Source organism: Mustela putorius, unplaced genomic scaffold (assembly GCF_011764305.1).
Source record: "Mustela putorius furo isolate JIRA1106 unplaced genomic scaffold, ASM1176430v1.1 tig00003853_pilon_pilon_pilon, whole genome shotgun sequence".
Lineage (NCBI taxonomy): Eukaryota > Metazoa > Chordata > Mammalia > Carnivora > Mustelidae > Mustela > Mustela putorius.
The window spans coordinates 38,003,053-38,020,763 of record NW_025422005.1 but is presented as its reverse complement, the minus strand read 5'-3'; the positions used below and the strand labels follow the sequence as shown (position 1 = coordinate 38,020,763).

The 17,711-nt window shown below is 47.7% G+C and overlaps 2 protein-coding genes across 6 annotated transcripts in view; both read left to right on the top strand.

The window, feature by feature from the left end:
* BEND5 (BEN domain containing 5) overlaps window positions 1-1,725 on the top strand; it is a 46,320-nt gene extending 44,595 nt beyond the window's left edge. For 3 of the 5 annotated variants that reach the window (XM_004740354.2, XM_013064828.2, XM_013064822.2), the window contains one exon: window positions 1,189-1,725. In XM_004740354.2, coding sequence (XP_004740411.1) covers window positions 1,189-1,346 — 158 coding nt within the window. In that variant the 3' untranslated portion in view covers window positions 1,347-1,725. Of the gene's footprint in view, window positions 1-440; window positions 728-1,188 lie in introns of all 5 variants that reach the window. The other 2 variants (XR_006601747.1, XR_001182221.2) reach the window with 2 other exon arrangements.
* AGBL4 (AGBL carboxypeptidase 4) overlaps window positions 1-17,711 on the top strand; it is a 1,601,862-nt gene that overhangs the window by 1,412,163 nt on the left and 171,988 nt on the right. The gene's annotated exons all lie outside the window — the stretch shown is intronic.

Here is a 17,711-nt window from a genome sequence, read left to right as displayed (position 1 = left end):
TGTGGTAGGCCCTGGGAACGAGCAGTTGTGGTGCATAAGAGACTTATAACAGCCCCACGGAGGCGTAGCACTCCTTACGGTTTGAGGAAGGCTTGCAAAATGTTGACCTCCTATGTTCCATCACAGCCTGAAAAAAGATAACCTGTGGCTTGTCATCCTTGGTTATTAGGTGAGGAATCTAGGGCAGTGATTTGCCTCAGGTCCCCGGGCTAGGAAGTGGGCTGAAGTCAGGCTCGTCAGACCACGTCGGAGGCTTGCTCTCGGCTTCATCACACTGCAGATGTCAGACTCTGTAAGAGTGGCCATCCTCAGCCTCAGTACTAATGACCACGATGAGACGCCACTTCACACCCACCAGGCGGTCAGAACCTTAATAACCTCACAGTGTCAGGTGCTTTTGAGGATACAGGGCAACCCATGCTTGCATATGCTTCTGTTAGGGCCAGCACAACCGCTTTGGAAAGCAGTTCACCGGGTACCATCTAGCAAAGCTGAGCATGCACATGCCCTAGCATTGGGCAGCTCTGCACGGAGGCCGGTGCTGGGGATCCGCCTGCGCGTGCGCTCCACGAGACATGCGCCGGGGTGTTCGTGATTGCAGAACACTGGAAACCATCCAGGTCTCCACTGACCATAAAATGGATCAGCAAATGGTGGAGTAGTCCTTTCAAGAGCGTACTGCCCTCCAGGGAAAATGAATGAGCTGCAGCTGCCCACTTCCACTCGGGTAAATTATGAAATGTTGAGTGAAAAACAGAAAGTCAGAAAGATATTTGAGGTGTGGATACCCTTGTAAAACAGTTAGGAAACAGGGAAGAGTAAACAATATGTCATTTAGGAATGTATACACATGTGATAAGATGAGAAGAAAAGAACAAATCCAGAAGAGTGCTTCCCTCTGGGGAGGTTGGGCTTGGGAGGGGACCCCAGGGGACCAATGATGTCTTATTAAGCTGGGTGGTAGGCACACGGATGTTGTATCCTAATTTTTAAAGGATAAACTTACAGTTTCTATCTATTCTTTTCTAAGTACACTTGTGATGAAAATTTTAAAATACAGCTGTGCCAGACACGAGAATTGGTGTTTGGGAGGGATGTCAGGAGGCCCATTTTCTTTTTGCCCCCTTAAAAGATTGTACTCCAATCCACCATTAATCCTTGGCCGTCTTGTTTCTTTCCCCTGTCTAGAGTGTTTGTATGACAGAATAGCACAAGAAACTGTGGATGAAACTGAAATTGCACAGAGACTCTCCAAAGTCAACAAGTACATCTGTGAAAAAATCATGGATATCAATAAATCCTGTAAAAATGAAGAACGAAGGGAAGCAAAATACAATTTGCAATAAACTTTGGATTTTTCATAAAGCCTTATCGTTTTTCCTTGCGTGGCTTGTGATTTGCGGGCGATGGTGCTGTCCAGATCAGACCCAACCGTGCGTGGTGGGATGCGGGCAGGGAGCCAGCAGGTTTCCAGGGTCATCGACTTGCCCTGAACGTGGACTCCCCATTCCAAAGAAGTCAGACGGATTTGCTGAGACTCAGGCAGCAACATGGCGCCAGCGTCATTCTGGGGATGGGGAAAGTACTGTCTTTTCGGAGGGGGATAAAGTGTCTCTGAGTTGCCTATCACTTGACTGAGAATTTGAACTAATATTTTTACCATTCAAGGACTTCTATCTCTGTTCCTCTATTTTGTTCTATAATAAAGCCTCATTAATTCTTTGATGTAGACAATCATTATCCTCATTTATTTAAGGATATCAAGTGTACAGAGGAGGTGACCAGTGTCCTTTGAGGGGCGGAACATTCAGGCTGAAAGCAAGAAAATTCATAAGGGGTGTGGTTGCTGTCTGCAGATCCAAAGGGCTGTCTCGAAACCAAGTTACTTTCTCGTACTTCAAAGAACAGATCTAAGACCAGACGCCCTTTTCACTCAAGATGATCTGAGATCCAGCTTCCTTGATAAGTTGAATCCATCTCTGTAAAAGGGTATGGGGGGCGGTAATGTGAGAAGTGGTCCGACGTTACCTTCAGGAAGTAGGGGGCAATGTCACCCCGTGTCAGTTCGTTTATCCTTTTATATCTCAAATGATCTTTCAAGTTACATAATTTTTATCTCACTCAGCAACTGCTTCACTAAGGTGCCTGGTGCACAATCTGGCAAACCACATTCGATCTTCCTGTTGATTTGCACTTTCTGTAATGCCTGTGAAGTCAGCATGGTGTATTGGAAATGGCAAGGGTTTGGGGCTGAGCGCCTGGGTTCCAAGCCTGGCTTCCCTGCTTGCTTTGGGCTTAACCTAATCTCTTGAGTTTCCGTTTTCTGTTCCATAAAAAGGAGATGATATCTACCTTGCAGAGTTGCTATAAGAATTCTTTACGTATATATAAAGTGTTCAATAAATGTTGCCGATTATTATTTTCTTCATTTCTGGTTATTGGCTTTTAGGCATTGGTTGAAAAACTTGGGCCTCTGTTTTCTCTAATGCTTGATCCACCAGACCACTGAAGGTCTATAAGCCAAAGGTCACGGTCACTGGGTTAAGTAGGGGTGGTGGCTACATCTTTGAGGACTTTTATTTTGGTAAATAAAAGAATCCTTTGTAATGTGAAATATCGTATACTTGATAACAAAATGTGTAGATGTGAATTTCCTTTTATGGCATTTCCCCAACTTTCCACAAACTAGCAGTGTGATCTTGGGCTGGCTGCTTAACTTCTCAGAGTCCTTATCAATATAATGAGGAAAATAATGTCTACCTCACAGGCTGTATGGATAATTAAATAATAACAGATAATATATGTCAGGACTTTTGTAAGTGTTTAACACAGTTTAACTCGTTTCATGAGTAAAGTTTGTGACACTTGGTAGCAGTGTTTGATTAATTCATGCTATTAAAATGGGTTCATTTCAACGGCGTGGGCACGAGTAGTGCGGAATGCATGAGAGACTGGGGAAAAAGTATGCGTTATTCTTGAGCTCATCGCCTTTTCTCCCTAACCACAGCGGCGACCCAGACACCCAAAAGCTCTGTGCATTTCCCTTCCAAGACTATTACCATATGGTACCCACTTTATAGGTGCTTTTAGGTTGGTGGGGGAAATAGTCTTGGAAATACATTTTAAAACGTTATAAGAGATGTGAAAGTGCTTTGTGTAATGTATATTGCCTATAGTAGGGACAGACCAGGGTGGGAAAGATTCTGGGATCTGCGTTCAAATCCTGACTTTACCCCTTCTGGCAAGGTCTTTTGAGCTCTCTGGGGCTCATTTCTTTTAAAGTGGAGATAATGATCCCTAACTCAGGGCTGTTGTGAAGAGTACTCCAGGTAATATCTGGGAAAAGGGCTCTGGAAATCTCAAAGAACCACACAGATGTTAGTTACTTTTAGCTTAGAAGGCAGAATAAAGTCAAAAGTGGGTGTGACAAGGAAGGACATAGAACCAATTCTGATGGGAAATCAGGAGAGATTCATACCTTACTTAGACTGAAAGGGTTTTGAGCCCCTCTTGTGTACCCAGTGCCCTTTTACTATCATACAGGGGCAGGACCATCATTCCTGTACCTGCACAAGTGGAAGAAACAGGTTCAAAAAAAGTGGGGGGGGGTGCTAAATAGCATGTTGGCCAACGTCTCAGATTTGTCAGCAGTGAAGTCAGGTCAGAATCCAGGTCTGTGCACAAACCCCCTTGTCACCTCCTCCCTGAAAGGTGAGTGGGATGTTAAGGCCTGGCTGAGACTCTAGGACTGTAATTTCAGGGTATATTTAGAGAGACCCAACCTCCGTAACCAGTGGAAATCAGTCTCATTAATTGAAGCCACTGAAGGAACTATAGTACCATTTAAAAGGATTCACAATTTTATTACAGATACATAGACAAAACTCAAATCATTTGGTGTGGTAGAGAGTTTCCAAACATGTCCAATATTAAGAATTTTCTGAGGCTTAAATTACAGAATTCTGGGCTGTGGCTTAGTGAGCTCAAGTCAAGAAGTTTGAGATGGGGCTGGGACTGTGTATTTGAACACAAGCACCTCTCTTGAGCAGTATCAGTCCAGTAGAAGTCATTCAACGACCTGCTTTACTGGAGGAACAAGAGTGTTTCCTACATAAAAAGACGTGCTCCTTCTCCAGTACCTGAGGATGCCTGAAACAGAGTAAATTTCCTTTTGAGTAGCTGAGGCTCCACCCCCAAAACTTGTTCCGAGTCACTCTTTCCTGATCACGGAGTGCTGAGCCGTTGGACAAGATGCAGGTGACTTTCATTTTAGGCCCCAATGAGCATCCCCTCCCTTTCATACTTAGGTTCTTTCTTTTCGATTCCTGTGACAGGCCGGTGAGCTGTGGAGGACAGGACAGTCAGGTCTCAGTTGGCAGAGTCTGGATGGATGGAGTTTGGGTACTGTCTTCACAAGTCCTGGCAACAAGTTCTTGGTTACGGAAAGATGAAACGGAAAGATGTGGCTTGTTTTTATTTTCTGCCAAAGGAATGTGTGTGAGTGACCGTTCTGAGCCTGTGGACTTCTTGGGTGCATTTCAAATTATGATTTGCTTTTGTAGTTATAAAGAAATAAAAGCCACTTCATAGACATTTTTGGGAAAACGCTCCAAATTGGGCTACTATAAGCATTGCGATGTATCTCTTGTAGTCTCTTTTTCAAGGCCTGTGTATTTTGCATACCTGTGATCATAGCCTATTATCAGGTTTGCAGCCTTCCCTTTCCATTTATCATGTTTCCCTGCTGCTCCGTGAAATGTAACCGTCCATTGCAACATCCACCAAGTTGACGGACGTCAAGCTATAGTGGAGGAAGCCATCTGCTGGGCTGTGGGGCTAAGGTGGAGGGCTGCCAGCTCCTGAGGGAGGCCCGCTGCCCACACGGTCCAGGGCAGGAGGCAGGAAGAGCCTGAGTCTAGAGGTCCCCACATTCGAGTTCGTTTCCCGAGACTCACACCGACTGCCTCACCTGACCTGAGTTCCGTCCTCTTTCTGAATGCCAGCTTCTTCATTTGCAAAATGGAGGAAATAATGTCTCAGGACATTATTTAGAAGGACTGAGAATGTAATTAAAGCACCAGGCCGGAGTGGACAAAGGGCCACCAGGATGAGAGCTGACATTCTTCTCCTCTTCTCTCCCCACGACCATTTAAGTCCTCCCCCAAGTGCCCCGGTCCAGTCTCCAGCCTACTCTGACCTCTTACATGGTGACCTTGGCTTTCACACCTGCTTTTGGCCCTCCAGACAGCTTGTGCTTATCCCACAGCACTTGGTGCTCCTGGGCTTTTCCTTGTGCACAACAAGCAGGCCCCTCCCCGCCTTCCGGCTCCCCGCGCCAACCTTGACCCTAGCCCCACCACCCAGCTGCCCATTTGCCCTTCTTTGTCCTTTAGGTTATTTATAAACAAAACTCAGGGGAGGGTTTCTTGTGTGCACAGTTGTTTGTTTTGTTTTTTCCCTTTATATTTTCTATCATTTTCTTAAGGTCGTTTTACTGGAGTCAAAAGGAATGACGTTTTTTTTATCAGTCTTGATACATATAATGAGTGTGACCATGTTTTAAATTATTCTGCCGCCTTACTGGGTGAAAACTAGTACCTCATTATATTTTCTTTGATTATTTCTGAGATTGCACATTTCCCCAGAGTATGGTTTCTTGCTTTCAGAAAACAAAGCCTTAACTTGTGAGCATTTCCAACAGAATCTATTTCATTTTCATTTTCTGTGTTTAGTTTTCTCTGGACAAATGTGTTTACCTTGGGCATATAATTTTTACTTTTATATCTGTAAAGAGACATGTCAACAGATACTTTCATCCCCTCTTTTGAAGGAATTGATCAGTTTGTGCCAAACAGCTTCATAGGCTTGTGGAACTTCTGGGTCAAAAGTGCAGTTGGAGGGGCGCCTGGGTGGCTCAGTGGATTAAGCCACTGCCTTCGGCTCAGGTCATGATCTCAAGGTCCTGGGATCGAGCCCCGCATCGGGCTCTCTGCTCAGCGGGAGCCTGCTTCCCTCACTCTCTCTGCCTGCCTCTCTGCTTACTTGTGATGTCTCTCTCTGTCAAATAAATAAATAAATAAAAATCCTTAAAAAAAAAAAAAAAAAAAAAGTGCAGTTGGAGGTCCTCTATCCAGATCTCCTATCCACTACAAGCAAATGCCTTTCTAGACCATTCCTGAACTTCTCCAGGCATGGGAGTCATCTTCCTACCCAAGAGTTCATCCAGTTATTGCTGTCACCAAGATGTTCTGTTGAACTAAAAATCTACTTCCCTAGGACTTCTAAGGTCATTCACATTCTCTCTCTGAAGACACGAGAACACTTCTCCTCATAGCCCTTTTGCTGAGTTGAATGTGGCAATTTATGACTCTTCACCAACTAATAAGTAGTTCAAATTCCGTTTTACCATTTTCACATGAGGGAAGCTGTCCAGGAAAGAGTGGGGCTTCTGGACTTAGACAGCCCTATGTTCAAATTCTGACCACCACTGCCTCGTATGTGACCTTGAGCAAGTGCTTAACCTCTCTTAGCTTCAGTTTTCTCATTTTTAAAATGGGAACCTATTATCTACTCGCCAGATGTATGAAGGGCTACATAATAAGATAATGTGAGTAAAGCAGCAAGCCAATCAAAATCTCTCAAAATCCTAAGACTTTTTTTTTAAGATTTTATTTATTTATTTGACAGACAAAGATCACAAGCAGGCAGAGAGGCGGGCAGAGAGAGAGGAAGGGAAGCAGGTTCCCTGATGAGCAGGGAGCCTGATGCGGGACTCTATCCCAGGACCCTGGGATCATGACCTGAGCCGAAGACAGACGCTTAACCACCTGAACCATCCAGGCATCCCAATCCTAAGACTTCTGACCATCCTGCTTACTCTTCTATGATTGTGTCTCTAGAAGATAGGGTTCAAGACCAGACAGGCTCTTTAGGAAGGGTCTGAGTGGCACTAACTAGAGAAGGTTGTCACCTCTTCTGCTAACATATCTCTGTCAATGTGGCCTATGCCTGAACTAGCATCTCCTGTGATAGAATTGTCTCCAGTGGAGTGTATGGCCACCAGGCTTTCCCCTGCTTTTTCTCTTTCGCTAACACAGCCCTTGAGCTCACAGTGTTATAAAAGGAGCATGGGTCTTGGAGCCAGAGAAACTAACACAAAATTCAGATCCTGACTTCAGTCTTTGTTGGATTAGAGGAAATTGGTCCAGACTATAATGTCCCCACCTTGTCCTTTATGCAGTTGTTGTGGGGATCATACTGGCCTGCTACAAGGGCAGATCTATAGTCCCCGCCATCCCAGTTCCAGGCTTCAGAATAGTGCTCCTTTGTGTTCCCTTTTTCCTTTTAGCAGCTCTTTATATCACACACACACACACACACCCATTCAAGTGCCTGTGGGTTGTTTTTTTTTAAATTGTATCTATTTATTTGAGAGAGAGAAAGAGTATGAGCAGGGGTGGGGGGGTGCAGAGAGACAAACAGATTCCCCGCTGAGCAGGGAGTTCAGACACGGGATTCCATCCCAGGATCCTGAGATCATAACCTGAGTCAAAGGCGATGCTTAACCAACTGAGCCACCCTGATACCCGTCAAATCTGTGTTCTTAGGTTATTTCTTAAAGGAAATACAGGACTTTGCATTTATCCCTCTTCCATGTCATCTGTTGGTTTCAGCCCAACATTCCAGCTGGTTGAGATCTTCTTTTCCATTTGTGTTTAAAATACAAAACAGAATTTGAGGAAAACCAAAGCCAAGAAAGAAAATCCAGCCATAATCCCAAGAACCAAGCCCAACTGCATGTCGATCCTGGGAGCCCCTCCTGTCTGTCCATGGGCAGCACCTCTTTGTTCCCAGTGACTGGCCAGTCTCCCATGATCCTGCCTTGCTCATCCAACATCATGTGGCCAACATTTCCTCCTCTGCTGCCCGATTTGCATAGCTACCATTTTAATGCCCTTCCCGGTATCGGGCTGTGATTACCTTCTTATCTCTTGTGTGTGTTTTGCTGTCTCTAGTGTCTTGCTATTAGAGATAATGCTGCCATGATCGCTTATGGTTGTTTGTTTCTTAAATTCCCAGGACTGAGCTAATTGGGTTAAAGGGCAAGGACATTTTGTAGTCCTTTCCATGTGTTGTATTGCTTTCCAAAAGGTTCAGCCGTGTCTCGAGCAGGGCAGACATGCATGTGTTTTGGGAATTTTTTTTTTTTAAAGATTTTATTTATTTATTTGACAGAGAGAAATCACAAGTAGGCAGAGAGGCAGGCAGAGAGAGAGAGAGAGGAGGAAGCAGGCTCCCTGCTGAGCAGAGAGCCCGATGCGGGACTCGATCCCAGGACCCTGAGATCATGACCTGAGCCGAAGGCAGCGGCTTAACCACTGAGCCACCCAGGCGCCCTGTTTTGGGAATTTTTAAAGAAGCATGGTAAATTAGCTTTCTATAGAGATGTACTTCTTCAACTCCTTTCTAGGCTAATCGTCTGGCATGCATTTGGGTATGTGAGATCCTTATAGGTTTCGATTCTATTATATGCCCTTTCTCCCAGTTTTGTGGTATGTATGTATGATCTTTTGTGTCCTAACCAAATTATCGAAAATAATGCTTAGTTCAGTGAAAAGAAAAGAGCCATGTGGTCCTCCACTAAAGACCCTCTTCTCATCACCAATCAGCCTTTTCTGAACTAGGTTATTCTAGTAGCTGGGATTCCTCCATCTGGTGAGATCACGTAACGGCTCTGAGATGTGGCATTTGAGCTTCCACCTGAAGGATGAGAATGGCTGTCAGCTGACCATTTGTCTGTCAGTCCATCCCTCCCTCTGTCCATTTTACATATGCTGTATGTCTAGCCTGTGCCCAGCACTCTGACAGGCACTGCTGCTCAGGTCTAAGCAGGGAGTCACACCTCAAGTGTGGCTCCAAAACCTGTGTTCTTTCCACTGTTCCAGAATGTACTGTTTTAGCCCCATCTGATCGGACAGTGAGGATATGGGCATTTATGTTTCATTAGAAAGGGGGGAGAGATTCCATATTCTGCCTCACCGTCTGTACCCAGAAGTTTCCTCCATCAGTGATTATGAAATTCATTCAGTCATTCGGCAAATAGTTATTGGGTGCCTACTGTGTGTCAGTCACTGGTCTAAATGTACAAAGGGCTTAAACTCTAGCAGAGGTGGAAAGGGATAGGGAGGAAGATGAACAGTAAATATAATAAATAAGAAAACTGCAGAAGGAAGTGAGTGCCCTGAGAAAAGGAAAAGCAGGGCGGAGTCAGGGAGACCGTGTGCAGTGAGGAGAAGGCTGGCCTCTCAGTGGGGTGCTAGGGGAGGCTCATCCAGACGGTGAAGGCTGAGCAGAGAGCCCAAGGTGCTGAGGTGGTCAGCACGGGGTGGGCAGCCCTGCAGGACCCTTACCGTGGGAGCTGGAGGGATCCCAGTGGTGGGAAGTGAGGGGCATTAAGTATGTCCTGTCTGCCTGGAGCCTCGGTTTGACTCATATGGGAGGAAGGGAGTGGGGGAGAGGAAGAAGGGTGGATTTTGCCTGATACTTGGAGACACTGTATGTAGCAACCAGCAGGATCCTAGCATAGAAGAAGCATTCTCATGAAGAAAATGTAACAGGAGGCTTCAGAAAAGATAGGCTCTCGAAGGAGGTGGTGGTGAAGAGTTCTCCCTCTGGATCCCTCCCTCTGATCTCTCCGGGAAGCTAGGGGTCCCTTGCCCTGGATGGAGGTGGGGGAGCTGGGAGCTGGGTAGTTCTAGGTTTGAATCCATGTCCCCTCTCCTGCTACATGAGTCCCATGGGTTCCTGAGCTTCTGTTTCTACATCAGAAAAACAAGAACGGTAATTCTCACTCTGTAGTATTGTTGGGAGGACAAAATGAAGAAGCACACTAGCTAGCTCCTGACAGAACTTGGGCCCTGGGGAGGCGCTCAGCTGCTGGTGCCCCAACGGCATGTGGAAGCAAAGGGATCCTTTCACTGATGCATCGTGTCATCAGACGTGGTGATGGCGACGCCGGGCATCCTGACTAGCTCTGAGACCTGGCAAGCTGTGTGTGTGTGTGTATGTGTGTGTGTGTGTGTGTGTGTGTGTGGTGTGTATCGGCCTCTTTTCTCCCCTGTGGTACAGCACCAAAAACACTGCCTCTGAGGGTTTGCTCTAGGATTTGGTGAAATCCCAAGTGAAAGTGTGTGAGCAGGAGCCTGGCCCTGGCTAAGTCCATGTCCTTTTGCTGGCGCAGCACCTTGGGTCCCTAGCAGGGCATGCACCTGTCGTCACCCTGGCAGGCCCGGCCCCCACCCTTTGCACAGTAAAGCTTGGAGAACCAGTTTTATCTAATGAAGGATTATATAGATGCTATAGATTATCAGCCTGTGTCTCAGCCCAGACGTTTCTAAAAAGAGAGCAAAATGGTCGGTGCCAGCATGGGGGGCCTGGGTCTAGTGGACTGGGTGCTCGTCAGATGAATGAATGAGAGAATAAATAAATGGCTTAATTTTTATTTTATTGGCGAATAATATAAAAGATGTTACTGCTTGTGATTCCTCATAGCAGTTCTCTGATACGTCTTTATTTCAAAGATAAGGAAACAGGCTATAAAGAAGAGTAATTTGAACTTCCCGAGTTACATAGTTAATGGATGGAACTTAAACCCAAGTGTCCCGAGGCAAGATCCAATGCTCCTTCCCCTCTACCAGGGGTTCTAAAACTTCAGTCCGCTTCAGAGTTTCCTGCAGGGCTTGTTGAAACCCAGACCACAGGTCCCGCCCCAGAGTTTCCGATTCAACAGGTCGGGTGTGAGGCTCAGGAATTTACATTTCCATCCAGATCTCAGGGTGACAGCCGCTTTGAGAATCACTGGTCTACACGAAGGCACTTTTCCACATTATAATTATGTTAAGTGGCATGTAATTACATCTTGGTGATTTCATACTAATGTGCCATGACCAGCAGGAGGTGTGGATCGAGGGCAGGAAGGATGGACGGAATGCCTGAGGCTCACAGCCAACTCAGCAGCCAAGTGCTTAGTGACTCTGGAGGTGAGTCTCACTGCTTTGGGACTCACTTTGCCATGTGGAAATGGGTTTCCCTCTGCCTTCCAGGGGTGGTGGTAGATTGGATGATGAGGTGGTAGATTAGAAGGGGGACTATTTCAAGGAATCAGTAGGGCAAAGCCTCCCTGTTTCAGTCATCTGCTGTGCCCGTTTCCAGGAGTCAGGGACAGGAAATAGAACAAAGAAAGAGCTAGACCCCCCCACATCCTCCCTCTGCACCAGTACCCTCCTGCCCCAAACAATAACCGGAATTATTGACAAGTACCTATATTGGGTTGTGGATTACCTGTCTCTGTTCTTGTACAAACTGTCATAGTTACATTTACCGTCCACTTTGGCCTCTTGGTTTCTGTTTTGTTCACTGATGTATTCTGAGTACCTGGCACATAGCATACACTCATTTAAAAAAATTTTTGAATAAATAAATGCAAAAGTCAAAGACTTAATAGGAGGCTGTTGCCCCAATCCAGACCGGAAGTGAAGCAAGGACCCCAAAGTTGGAGGAAGAGGAATGGAGCAGAGACAAACCCTGGAGTCTTGCAAATCAATCCCCGTGCGGGAGGGACAGGCCTGTCCCTTAGCTCCTGCCTAGGGGCAGACCATGGGTGTTCCTGATCAGAAACACCTGATCTGTGTTATGGGAGGAAGGAAGTAATAAATGTCCAGGGCCTGGACCACTCCCACACAGAGTCTTCTTTGGGAAGAATCTGGACAAGAGATCCTCCTCACCCCCTGGAATGGGCACCCGAAATTTATCCAGAAATTTTTAGTGACCCCAGGTTGCCAGCACTCACACTGGACACCCCCGGATGCATGGTAGCAGCCATCAGAGAAGCTCCTCAAGGAAAAAAATCGCCAGGGTGGCCTTCTCCAACTGTCCTTGGTTCTTTGCCATTAATTCCTCGGCAGTTCTCACTCAGGGCCATCTGCAGCCCTGTCCAGAACTCAGCAGAGATGGGATTGCCATGCTGGGAAAATTCCAGGGGCTTTCCGGTGTGAGTTGCACACCCAGCCCCAGGGCTGTGGGAATTGGCTCCTACTATGCCTGCCCCAACCCCGCCCTTATGTACACCTTTCCCTGGTTTTGGAGAATGGCAACTCCACTGAAAGGGTTTTCTGAAACCAAGGATGTGTCAGCCCTTTTTAAAATTGCCTTGTGCCTCTGCTAGTCTACCAGCCTGGATTGTCACTGTGCACCCGTCTTTCTTGCCGGACTGTGAACACTCAAAGGGGCCACGATGTGTTCCTCCTTGAGTCCCTGAGCCCAGCACAGGGCCGGGCACAGTTGCAGTCCTGGCCTCTGATGACCAAAGGCTGTGCCAAACGGGTAGTCCCTTCTGCCTGGAGGTTTAAGGCTTTGCAGGATCAAGAAAGCCCGTCATGAGAATGTCATGAGACCTCCCTGGCCTTGTGCCCCCAGGACAGGGCACCACCAAGTCAAGAAGGAAGGAAAAGATTTGGCAGTGGTGAAGTCTGAGGAGTCTGACCTCCCACTGCCTGGGGCTGCGTGAGGGCTCTACCACTCGCATCCGTGTGACCTTGAGTGAGTTCTTTAACTGGTGTGGGCCTTCGTTTCCTCCTCATAAAGTGGAGGTCTCAGGTTCCCACGAACAGCCAGAGTATCTGTAAAGCACTGAGAACTGCACCGGACACACAGTGCTGTGGAAATGCTCGTGGTCACTGTGAGCAGGGCCAGGAGGTGGGAGAGGGTGGAAGTTTCAAGGAATGGATATGAAGTTGGTGTTGGGAGAGGAGGCAGGAGAGGGGGGGTTGGGGTGAGACCTTAGAGGGCGTTGGCCCCAGGCTCAGTGCTGGCCTCTGAAGACGGCAGATAGCTGCTGAAAAATCAAGCCAGCATAGTGCGGTGGGTGGCCTGCGGAGAGAGGGGAACCCATGTTTTTGGAACAACCCAGGTGAGCGATGATGAGGAGCAGATGCCCACTGTCCTTCCTCCTTGAGTGTCAGCACTGCCAGGGGGGGGAACCCGGCTGCAAGCACCATTATGCAATGGCCCGGGTGGGAAGCACACCTGCTTCCAGAGCAGCCCCTCCTTCACGATCTGGAGCAAGGCCCGCCCTCCTCCTGGGTACTCAGCCCCTGTGAGCGGGAGATGAACTGTGTCTGGGGGTGGGAGGGGGCGACTGCAGGCCTGGATTTGACTCTTGTCAGGTCTTCCCCAAGCACTCACTCCCCTGATGCTGTGGAAACAGCATCCGTCCCTGTGGAGCCAGCATAGGTTGGAACCTTTCCTCTAGCACTTTTGAGTAACATGACCTTGGACAAGCTACTGAACCTTCTGGGTCCTCAGATTTATTAGCTCTGTAGAAAGAATACCGTGGGCACTGTCTTAGGGCTGTCGCCAGAAGTCCTGGGCACACGATATTCAGTAACATGCACCGCCTGGCCCTTGGCCTGACGAAGCAGGGAGCCAGGATGGCGTGCTCCGCCCATGCTTTGAGGCTGGCTCATTTATTTTTTTCTTGAATAAATGTGACGTGTAACATGGTGGGAGTTTAAGGTGTACGGTGTGTTACTCTGAAACACGTATACGTTACACTGTGATCGCCGATGTAGCAGTATTTATCGCTTTACTTAACAGTCCAGTATTATTGTCTGTATTCATTCTACTGAGCATTAGATCCAGGCTTCTTCACTACTGTTACAAGCCCGTTTCCTCGGTTACAGTGCCCGTGACCTTGAGTCCTCCTGCTCCCCCCACCCCCACCCCGCCCCTCCTCAAGTGAAGGAGCGGATTTAAGCCTCTGCCACATTCTTTCCCCAAACAGGGGCGAAGCCCCTGGCCCTGGATATGAAAAATGAGAGCCACTCACTACTGAGAAGCTATCATTGTGGGTAGAAGGAGGGAGGCCGTTAGTTCCTCTTTCCAATGGCTCTTTAAATTATTTTCATTTTGCTGACTTAGCACTTTTCTGAGCGGAAGGAGCTTTCATTCGGAGGCCATTTAAACAGATAGCCTCATTGGCTCCAATCTCTTGGGGGGGGGGATTTAACCCTTTGTAACCCACACTGGTGCTGCCTTCCTGCGGGAGGGGCCGTGAGGGAGTGGTAGGTAGCACATGAGGCTTTGCAGGGTGGGGCTGCCCTTCACTGAGCCAGGTGTAAAAACTGAGCACCACACCTACCTGGAGATTTCCAGCGTGGGCCCATTAAAGGCACAGAGGAAGTAGAGACTACGGTCAGATGTGAAGGTGGGTTGGGCTCTCCCAGTTTTTAAATTACAATCATAAGGTGGCTTCTTTTCTTTTTCTTTTTTTCTTTAAGACTGAGGTTTTGGTGTTTTGTGGGGGGAGTAGTCACTTTTTTTTTTTAATTTGACTTTTACTTAGTTAAGATACAGTGCAATATTGGTTTCTGGAGTAGAATTCAGTGATTCAGCGCTTACATACAACACCCAGTGCTTATCACAGGTGTCCTCCTTAATACCCATCACCCTTTAGCCCATCCCCCACCCACCTCCCTCCACCAAACTTCAGTTTGTTCTCTGTCTTCAAGAGTCCCTTATGGTTTGTTTTCCTCTCTCCTTTTTTCTCCTTTCCCCACATCCCATATGTCTATCTGTTTTCTTTCTTAAATTCCACATATGAGTGAGATCATATGGTATTTGTCTTTCTCTGATTAACTGATTTCACTTAGCATAATGCACTCTAGCTCCGTCCACATTATTGCAAATGGCAAGATTACATTCTTTTGCATGGCTGCTATATCCCACATTCTTTATCCTTTCATCTAAGACTGAGCTTTTGATCCAGACTTCCTTACGCAGAGTAAGAAGGGCAGCCAACAAGAGCACGTGAGGCCTCTCCCGCACCCTTCCCTGCCCAGGGCCAGGAGATCTTTCCATTAGCTTTGTTGAGCTCCTCCTTTCGGTCAGGATCCACACTGAAGACTTCACACTTTTAAAGCGTCACAACAAGAATTATTTCAGAATCAGCGTTACTGTCTTTATTTCTCCTGATGAGGACACCACAGCCCAGAGAGATTTCGAGAGGTTAGCTTTTTTGCACACTGTCACACAGCTAATAAGTGAAAGCTTCAGGATTCAAATCCAGGTTCTTCTGAGACCAAGCCCACTATTCTTTTCATCATGGCCTCAGTGCTTTCTAGTAGTCACACTGACCGCAAGCAGGCTGGGTGCCAGACCCTGACCTCTGGGACAGAGTTAGAGGAGTGCTCGTCTGCCACACACACCCCCACCCCACGTTGGGGTTAGGGGATGGCGATGTGCATTGTACGAGTTTCCCTTGTACAGCAGCGGGGATGGTAGAAAGACAGAAGCAAGAGCCCCACAGCAGGATAGTGCGCATACATGCTAGCACTGACTTTCTTCCTAGAGCAAAATACCATCAGCAAACAAAGAACCAGAGCTGCATGTATTCACATAAAGAAATCCCCAAAGCATGATGTGGTGTCAGAAAAGCAGGCGGTGGAAGGAAACTCAGGGCCTGAGTCGATGTATGTGAAGCCTTCCAACAGGAACACCACCACCGTTCAGGGACATGGAGCTGCACAGTCTGAGTGTGAGGACACAGGTGGAAAAGATGCCTGGGCTCTGGGGTCATCCTGCTCCGGGGAGGGATGGGCCAAGGTACAAAAGAGGTGTCTGCCATGTTGTCACTCTTTCACACAAAAATATAAAATGGGACCTGAAGAAAAAGAGCAGGAAGCAAAGGAGTTCTGATAGATCGTGCCTGGCAGGGTGGGGGTTCGGGGAGAGATGCGGGGGGGGGGGGTCTGCGCCAGGCACCTCCTCTTCGGTGTACCTGAACTGCAGACCTGGGCTGGGGTTCCAGTGTGTGGGTGCTGGCGTGAACCCCTCCCTCACAGACTCTTGGCAGGATTAAATGAGGGACCAGTTGGGAAAGCACTTTTTAAACTGTAAAATGTTGTAGGAATGTAAATGGATGCCCCCCCATGCCTGTGCTATTTTCTGGCCCATTTTCCTGGCTAGTTTGCCTCTTTCTTGAGGGCCAAGACAACTTTGAATCCGTCCCTTGACCCCAGTCTAAGCTCAGGAACTACTGCTGGCTCTGGGCCAGAACCCCAGATCACAGGCGCCGCCGTGAGTCCCTTCCGCCGCCTCTGCTCCCCAGGACTGTTTGCACTGAGGGGAGACAGATCGTTCCAGGCTTCCACATCTGTGGACACACAAGATCAATTGCTCAGTGCTGTGTCAGGCACTTAGAGGGAGAAAAGTCCAAAAGAAGCCTATCCGTGGGCCCTGTGGGTACCATGAACGCTGTCGTGGTAAGACACCCTTCCGGCCTCTCCCCTCCGGCCCCACACAAGGTTGTCTCCTGAGCTGCACATCCCCTCCACTGAGTCTCCACAAAGCCCTTGCTTGATCCTTCTATGGTCCTAAGGGAGGCTTGTCAGGATTCCCATGAGGGAAGATGAGGATACCAAGGCTGGAGCGGTCCTAATGAGCAGAGCCAGGATGCAAATCCGGGACTGGCGGATTCCCAAACCTATGCTGTTCTCCGTGGGCAGAGGTGTCTCCATGAACCGCAAAGGCAGAGCTGCCACCAGGGAATCTGTGGATGGCAACGAGATGCAAATCCCCCTCCTCGTGATTCGTGGACGGGTGACTCAGGCAGGGACTGGAGTGGGTAATCATGTTTCTGAGCAGACCAGAGTGGCTGCCACTCGGAGCTCCCTTTGTATTTTGCATATGCAGTCTCTAATTAGACTTAGCCTTAATTGCAAGATTTCCATACGCCCTGCAACTGCCATGCACTCTGTCTGGGTATAAACACGTCCATCAAGCGAGAAGCAAATTGTAGCTGTTGCCTTGGCCCTGTCATCCTGTTTGCTCGCTCTGCTATAGCTCCTCTGGGGATGTACTCAGCCTTCCCCTGTGAAAGTGCTCTGGGGCCCACATTTTAATCAAAAGCGTACCTGCCTCTAGGAAAAAGAATAGAGGCACTGCTCAAAAGTGATTAAATTTAATAACCAAAAGACCAGAAAAAGTCTGCTTTGCAATGCATAATTTCACCATATATTTATTTATTTCATCATGTGGCCACATTCTGTATGCTGTATGGGGACACTTTATTAAAAATGCCATTTATTTTAACAGCAGCAATAACGGGAAATGCACACCTTTTTTTGCCTCCCCACTGTGTTAAAGACATTTGTGGTTATTAAATTACTCTAGAGTAGAGGAGTGCCTGTCTCCAAATTTACTCTGAAGTATTTCAATAAAATGATCTCAAATGTTTATTCACTCAGCAAATACTCACCCAAAGCCATTCTGGGCCAGGTGCCTCCTGGCACGGGGAATAAGGAGGTAGAGCAGACAGAGTCCCTTCCAGAAGCTGGGCATGGGGTGGGGGGGAGGGGACAAAGGCACCCGAAGGCACAGAGCCAGGCCCCCGGGGCTATTGAAGCAGTGTTTGTTCAAGCTCCAAATGAATGAGTGAATGAATGGAGGAGGGGTTGGGTAGCTATGAAAAAAAGAAAATTCGATGCCTCGCAGTTGCAGAGCTGGGACTGAAGCTGTGTGGGGAATTGCAGGGGCACAAAGGAAGGACTGATTAGTTTTCCCTGAGTGCCCTAGAGGAGGTGATTCCTCAGCCCCTTTTCAGGTGAGAATGAATTTCAGGTGAGACTCTCAGGGCCTGAGGCCTAAGGCCATAA